General features: G+C 31.6%; 2 protein-coding genes across 4 annotated transcripts in view; one reads left to right on the plus strand and one right to left on the minus strand.

Moving 5' to 3' along the window:
- The window catches only part of LOC108746554 (CD63 antigen), a 67,750-nt gene that overhangs the window by 12,969 nt on the left and 46,747 nt on the right, over positions 1-8,034 (minus strand). The gene's annotated exons all lie outside the window — the stretch shown is intronic.
- LOC108746556 (putative uncharacterized protein FLJ37770) lies at positions 5,999-7,256 on the plus strand. Of its 2 annotated transcripts, none has more exons than XM_018483405.1 (2): positions 5,999-6,656; positions 7,043-7,256. In XM_018483405.1, exon 1 carries the CDS (start codon positions 6,175-6,177, stop codon positions 6,652-6,654), a length of 480 nt encoding a protein of 159 aa, XP_018338907.1. In that variant the 5' UTR covers positions 5,999-6,174; the 3' UTR covers positions 6,655-6,656; positions 7,043-7,256. The 2 variants fall into 2 exon arrangements, with proteins under 2 accessions (XP_018338907.1, XP_018338906.1); XM_018483404.1 differs by having other exon boundaries at positions 5,999-6,645; positions 7,036-7,256.

The following is an 8,034-nucleotide window of genomic DNA, read 5'->3' on the forward strand; positions in this document are numbered from 1 at the left end:
TGGAACTACGGATTTTGTTCCTGCTTACAAATTCATTCATTATAGCTTCTAAATTAAGATTTTGTACGACATCTGAATGAATATGCAGAACAGCCGTATTGTATAACAAAATTGGAAGCATTGTAGAACATAGATAAGTTATTAATCTCTTAAGAGCCGAAAAAGATTTTTCTGCAGTGCAGGATGTTGCCGGGATTGTAATAAGCAGTTTTATCATTTTTGTGTATTCTGATATAATTTCTCTCACGGCTTTTTTCAAAAAATTAACGGCATCTGTTAAATTATAGATCTCTATTTTCTTGACCTCCATTATATTATAAGACATCGTTCGATGTAGTTTTAATTTACTCTCAAAATCAATTTTATATATTGTACAATAATAATGTGATCAATGTCACTTTCGTTTCGTCGATGGTCGTGAAAGAGGCAACCGCCTATCGAGTTATAAACACGTAACTTTTCATGTATAGTTTAATCAACTTTCACATTTTTATTAAAATATTAAATAATAAATTATTTCATCAAAAAAGAATTTTTACATTCTTCGGATTTCCAAGTGTAGAATTCCACACATGGAAAAATTTCGAATCGACCACACTCGACGCCCATGATGTTATCCCTTCCACCATGGTTATGACCATGACAAGTAGACATAGTGTGTTTTTCCGCACGTTTATCTGCTGCAACTAATCAAAGTTTGATTCTTTTTTCGTCATTTTTCGACAGATTTTGTTTCCATATATCTGCTATGATAGTAAAACTCAGTTTCACACATAATAAATATATCACTTATTTATAGTCAATAATTACTTAGTTATTACAAATTAATAAATAGTAAAACCCAGTCAATACATTAAACAAGCTATAGTTAAATGTACTAAATAATATTTATTAATCACAAATTACAATTTTTCGACGATAAGTTTCAACGGTATGTTTTGACTACAACGGTATGAAGACTATACTTAGTCTTCTCTCATCAGCCTTATTTATTACTTTTTTTACTATTATTTATTATTTTTCACTTAATATTTAATATATTTTTTAATCATTTCAAATCATATGACAACCGCGCAAATATATATTGTAAAATGGCGGAAAATGAGATGAGCGCGTTGCTATGCGCAAACTTGTCTTAGTTACACTATATCTACTTGCATTATGGTTATGGACGTTTCACTCGTGTTGCGTCTGCGCAGAAGACACGATACTGCTTAGTCCCGACGCAGTAATCAGTCAATTTCGCTTTTTACGATTACAATCATGATGCAAGTAGTCTACTTGCATCATGAATTACAATTAGAATTTTTACATGCAATGACTTTTATATACAGCTAACTTCAAGGGAAATGCATTATGACTGCTTTTGTAGAAAGGTCGAAAATTTTGAATTAAGAATATAAAGGGTGTCCCAAAATTAACGCAAGATTTGAATTTGCCGCCATTTGTGCAGTAAAGTGTTGGCAACCAAAAAAAAAACAATTTAACAGCTGACAGTTTAGGGTTAGTGAAAATGAGTTCGTTTGAATGGATTATTGAACATCAACAAATGGATGCTAATTTTTCGAGCAAAATCATCCTAAGCGATGAAGCACATTTTCACTTTGATGGCTTTGTTAATCGCCAAAATTACCCCCTAGATCGTGTAATTTAACACCATTAGATTTCTTTTTATGGGGTTATTTGAAATCACAGGTCTAGGTCAACAAGCCCACAACCACCCGTGCATTAAAGGAGGAGATTCAACGCTGCATCAACGAAATTCAGCCAAATTTATGCAAAATGGTCATGGAAAATTTCGACAAACGAGTGCGTATGTGCATGCAAAGCCGTGGAGGCCATTTGCCCGATGTGTTATTCCACAAATAACCCTATCCTATGTACTTTATGATTCAGTAAAAAAATAACAATCAAAAGACTAAAAACTGTGTTTTCTATTTAATTCAAATCTTGCGTTAATTTTGGGACACCCTTTATTTTCACCATTTTGCTTTACTTCAATTGCTTTAATTTTATCATTTTCTCATTTAGCAACTAATTTTATATAAAACATGACTTTCAGACAATCGCAAAATTTCATTTTGCATCGTAATCAAAATAATTTCTTCAAATGTCCATAAAACTTCAAATGTACGTAAAAAACACAAATGATTTGATATCGCGGGACGATACGTACATCTGTATTAACATTTCGTCTCTATTTTTCCGGACAATTTAACTTTTCTATGTGTTAAAGAAAAAAAATTATTTCTGTTGCACGCGGTGTAATAATTTGCATTCAAGGAACTATTTCATTAACTATCAATGAAAAGTCTTATGAGTGGCTTTTTTCTTAGGAGAAATTGAACTGCGCTGTGTTTCTCTAATAGCAGTACCGCGTATTAGCCGTGTAATGACAAGTTAACGATATTTTGCTTTAAATTTATAATAAATTTTTGAAGTTACAATGAAAAAGTGCAGATACTCTGTAACGACAAATAACATTAACATTTTGTAGAAATTATAATAAATTTTTGATAAAGTTGAATTTATAATAAATTCTTGATGAAGTTGCAACGAAAAAACGCAGCTACTCTGTAATGACAAATTAACATTTTGTTGAAATTATAATAAATTTTTGATAAGGTTGCAAAGAAAAAAACGTGTAAGTACACTAGTACTTGAGAAAAAATGTTTCATATACAATATAATTATTAATATATAAAATTATATAAAGTTACATATAATTAGGGAAAATATAATTGATGTATCTTTAACCAATTTCGACATTTTTTCTTGTGCAAGCTATATTTTGATATTTAAAAATTCCAGAAAATTTAATATTCTTTGAAGTATTGACACTAACATATATTTTTTATTGAAAAATATTGAATTTCGCTCAAAGGCACAACACTCTGATTAGAGAGTGTTGTATCTTTAACCAATGTATAAAAAGTGTATATAAAGATAAGATATTCAACAAGTTTAATTTTATTTATATATTTTTACATCATATATATAACTCATTACATCATATATTATATAATATCTTTTTACATCATATATAACTTTATCATATAAGTAAAATTATGTCGATAAAGGCTGTGAGTAAAAAAAAACGATGTGAAATAAATAAAATAATGTATTAAATGAAAATAAAAATAAAATTACAAAAAACGGTGTTTCGACCCCAATTGGGTCATTCTTGACAAAACATAATACAATCAATATAGTAATATGAGAAGATAAAAATAAAGAAACAATAAGTATAAACTAAATAAAAGTAAAATTAATTAGATAGCACAAAAAGTATAACTAATAAACATTACCTTAAAATATATAAAGCAAGTTGCAAAGTCCAAAGTTAAAATATAAGCTCAGTCAGAATATAAAAAATTAAAATATAAATTCAATCATAATATAGAAATGTATATAAATTCAATCAAAATATAGAAATGTATAATGTGAAGCAGATTGCGATGGAACGTCTTTATTGTCTGACTAATTGTTACTAAATGACGAAAACGTTACAGTTAAAAAAGTAGAGGGGGGGGGGGTTAAGAATTAATAGGGAGAGAGTAAATGAAGAAAGGGGGAGGAAGAGGAACTAAGAGAAGGAATGAGATTGTATAATAAAGAGATAAGATTCATGTAGCGATTCCATGTCATTTTGCCTATTCAAACCTTGTCTTTACTTCTTTATGTGACCATCTCAGATATTAATCGCTTATTATAAGAAGACTCACTAACCAAAATTCTTTATTTTATTCCAAGTAAACTCGTTTAACCCACGGAACTGGCATCACAATCCTCGCAGTATATTTTATAGACAACATCTTAATGAAAAAAAAAATCGAATTGGTCTTTTCCTCTTTTAATATAATTTTTAAGGGTGTTAAGGATGAAATATGCTAATTTTGAGTTCATTTTAAGAGCAATCCGCATAAAGCTTTCAGAAATCGACTTAATATGTGAGATAGAAAAAAATTTGTGAGTAATTTTTATTAGAAGGTTGGACAGGCAGTATTATTTCTGCGAATGTAGTAATTCGATCTACTATGTACGAGTATAATGGAAAAAATTAATTGAAGAGGATAACCATTATCTAAGAAAGTGTGAATAATATTAATAAGATTTTTTTCGTGAAACCTAGGGTAAGATAACAATATGACTCTATCAACAGCCTTCATGATAACGTCTCTCTTATAACAAAGTGAGAATGAAAGTTGAGGAATCTCCCTGAACAAGTCGGCTTCTGAAATCTGTCAAAGATGATTTTTTTGTTGTCAACGATAATATTATAGTAGTAGTATCGAAAAAATTTAATCTGTCATCAACATCAATTTCAAGGGTAAATTGCAGTCTTACATGTAATGAATTAAATACATTCAGAATGTCATCAATCAGAAGGAGCCACCAAGATAATGTCATCCAAGTATCTATAATAAAACAAAGATTGTATTGGCAGATTATCAATAGCCGAAGTTTCTAAATCCTGTAGAACTATTTCACCTATAACTGGAGACAGAGGTGACCCCATAGGAGTAGTACCGAAAATTTGCTTGTAAAAATTATTATTAAAAGAAAAAAAATGTTGAATTCAGAACAAAACGTACGGCAATGAGAAATTCATTTAAAGGTATAGAAGTATTACTTAGCAATGTGATCTCACCTTTTAACAATGCTCTCAGTTGCCAGTTTATGAGAACATTGATAAACAGAGAAACAACATCCAGCAAGGCCAGAACATAGTCATCAGGGTCGAAATCAGAATCATTAAGTTTGTTAATCAAATAGAAACTGTTCTAACCTCAGGAATACTGCCATAAATAATATTGTGTAAAAAAAGAGAAAAATATTAAAATGGACAATTGACAGAAGAAACGATAACTCTCAAAGGATTATCCAGCTTGTGGATTTTAGGTAAGCCGTAAGCTCTGGGTGTATTATTATCATTCATGGTCAGCAATCTTCGATACACACACATCGAATCATCTATAAACCCTCTGTTTTTCCATCTAAAATGTTACGCGGATCATTAATCAACATTTTAGTGGAATCCTTTTCAATTCATTGATAGAAAGAATGTCCTCCATTTTACAATCATGAGCTCTGTCTAACTATCTATAACTTTATATATAAAATATATATAAAAATAAACTTATAATGTATAAAAATAAACTTAACCATAGAAAGATGCAGATTTTTCGTTTTTGCATGAAACGATTGAATTTGGCAAAAATAGTTGTGAAGCGAGATATTAAATCGAATTGATCTTTATCAGTTTAAAACGCTTAGAATGTGTTATTGTCGCTACTACAGCTCGTATCAGATTACCGACTCTGTAGGCCGATCGACAGCCAATTCTGACTATCGACCTATAATGGACCAATCATAATAAGACTAATTGTGATTGGTTCACTGTAGATAGACCTGCAAAGTTGATTGTTTGATGGGTTTTAGTAGCGACAACGGATATATTTTAAGCATTCTAGTCAGTGATCAACTTAAATTAATTTTAACGTTTAATATCTCGCTTTACGGAGCCAGAATGACGCTTTTTTTGGTAGATTCGTTCATTTCATTCAAAATTGCGTTTAATGAGCATAATTTTATTAACATTGGAAGTGAGATAGATAAACTAAATAATTATCCAACATCGTATCGTAAGAAATTTACTAGATACAACAGAAGTACCAACAGCGTCAGGGCTGTGTGGCAGAGCGAAAGTCTACCAACTCGGAGAGACCAGGCCTGGATTCGAGACGAGGAACGCCTTAATATTTTTCTCTGTTGTCGTCAATTGTTTACAGTATTGACTGGTCGAAGGTACATTATCAGTTACTGATTAAAGGTACAACGCTTGCTCACTTTCTATTTGTTAACATAAATATACAAAATTAAAATTCCTTCAAAGTACAATAAATGTATCAATCAAGGCAATAAAAATCTGCGCTGTACTTCGTGCGCTACCAATTGATACAAGTACGAGGTGTGATCAAAAAGTAAGGTGACTTTTTGAATTTCGCGCGCTCTGTACACTCTAATTTAAAAAATTTTTTGTTGTTGTGTTGGTACACTCGTCACGATCATATGTTCACAGTTTTGACTATATAGCATGTGTTGTTTTTATGTGAGAGGCATAAAGGTTAGACTCGTGTTTGCGTGCTCGGCGATTTTTTGCTTTTGAAAATAATGGAGCAGAGAGTTTGTATTAATTTTTGTGTAAAAAATGGTATTAAGTGTTCAAAAACTCTTGAAATGTTGACAGTGGCGTACGGTGAGTCAACTTTGAGCAAAAAAAATGTTTATAAATGGTATAAGTTATTCCAAGAGGGCCGAGAAAATGTTAACGATGAACCTCGCTCTGGACGCCCCAGCACGTCAAAAACCGACGAAAATGTTCAGGAAGTGAAAGAAATTGTGTTGAAAAATCGTCGAATCACGATTAGAGAAATAGCTGATGATCTTAACATATCGTTTGGCTCATGCCAATCAATTTTAACGGATGTTTTGGGTATGACACGTGTGTCAGCGAAATTCGTTCCAAAACTGCTTAATTTTGATCAGAAGCAGCGTCGCATGAACATCGCCCAAGACATGTTGAACGACGTCAATGATGATCCTGATCTGCTCAAAAGGGTTATAACTGGTGACGAAACATGGGTATTATGACGTCGAAACCAAAGCCCAATCATCCCAGTGGAAGAGCCCAGGAGAGCCAAGACCGAAAAAGGCACGCCAAGTTCGTTCGAATGTGAAGGTTTTGCTCACAGTTTTCTTTGATTACCATGGCGTTGTGCATCAAGAATTCCTACCACAAGGTCGTACGGTAAACAAGGAGTATTACCTTGAGGTTATGCGGCGTTTGCGTGAATCAATAAGAAAAAAACGTCCGGAAGTGTGGAAAGAAAATTCATGGATTCTGCACCATGATAATGCACCTGCGCACACGTCGTTACTAGTGAGTAGTTTTTTGGCCAAAAACAATACTATCATCATGCCTCAGCCACCGTATTCACCAGACTTGGCCCCCTGCGACTTTTTCCTCTTCCCAAAATTGAAAAGGCCCATGAAAGGACGAAGATTTGCGACGATTGAGGAGATTAAGGCTGCATCGCTGGAGGAGCTCAAGGCAATACCCAAAAGTGCATTTCAGAAGTGTTTTGACGACTGGAAAAAGCGCTGGCACAAGTGCATTGTATCAGAGGGGGATTATTTTGAAGGGGATAACATAATTTTGGATGAATAAATGAATATTTTTTTATAAAAATGAAAAGTCACCTTACTTTTTGATCACACCTCGTATATAAATATAAAAGATGTTAGATCAAATAATAAAATTAATAATATGTTGTCATGTTATAAAATTAAGAACGAGACGAATAAAACGAAGAACAAGACGTACGTTTTGACTAACTTCTAACCTTCTTCAGCGTTATAAAAAATTATTCTAGTCATGGAGTATAACGTGACCGTTCGCTAACTTCCAACGCAATTATCAGGCAAAAGAAGCTCATCCCAAATCAGTTCGCAAGCTGGATGGTCTAAAGTAATTAACATAATGCGTTAAAATTGTTCGGGATAAAACAAAATCGCAACAACTAACCTGAAAAGTATCGACAGATGAGATTATTTAAAATATATCTACATGAACTATAAAAATCATCCATAACATAACATTCTATTTGGTATTACTTTTATAAATTATAGGTTAAAATTGACAGTATTAAGGTTTAAATAATTTTTTCTGAATATCTATATAACATTTTAGATAATTCCAACATAAGACAATATATATACATTTTATGAGATTTAAAAACGTCTTGAAATTATTTCATTCGAACGTTTGAAAAGAATAAATAATTTTTCATAGCAGTATAATTCTCTTCATTATTATAATTATAAGTTATAAAACACCTTTGATGTTCATACTACAAATTTTTACTTTTATAAATATCTAATAGATTTTTTATAAATTTAAATAGTTAAAGGAACAACCAGTTAAAGAAATACCATGTTCCCCTATATATATATACATAAAATTGACATATT

Source organism: Trachymyrmex septentrionalis, unplaced genomic scaffold (assembly GCF_001594115.1).
Source record: "Trachymyrmex septentrionalis isolate Tsep2-gDNA-1 unplaced genomic scaffold, Tsep1.0 scaffold178, whole genome shotgun sequence".
NCBI classification, from domain to species: domain Eukaryota; kingdom Metazoa; phylum Arthropoda; class Insecta; order Hymenoptera; family Formicidae; genus Trachymyrmex; species Trachymyrmex septentrionalis.

What these genes read in the sequence shown, in the direction of transcription:
- LOC108746556 (XM_018483404.1), top strand. Translation starts at nt 6,175, where the DNA reads ATGGAGCAGAGAGTTTGTATTAATTTTTGTGTAAAAAATGGTATTAAG. An exon ending in TAACTGGTGACGAAACATGG is followed by an intron (nt 6,646 to 7,035) that starts GTATTATGACGT and finishes TTTCCTCTTCCC; the next exon opens with AAAATTGAAAAGGCCCATGA.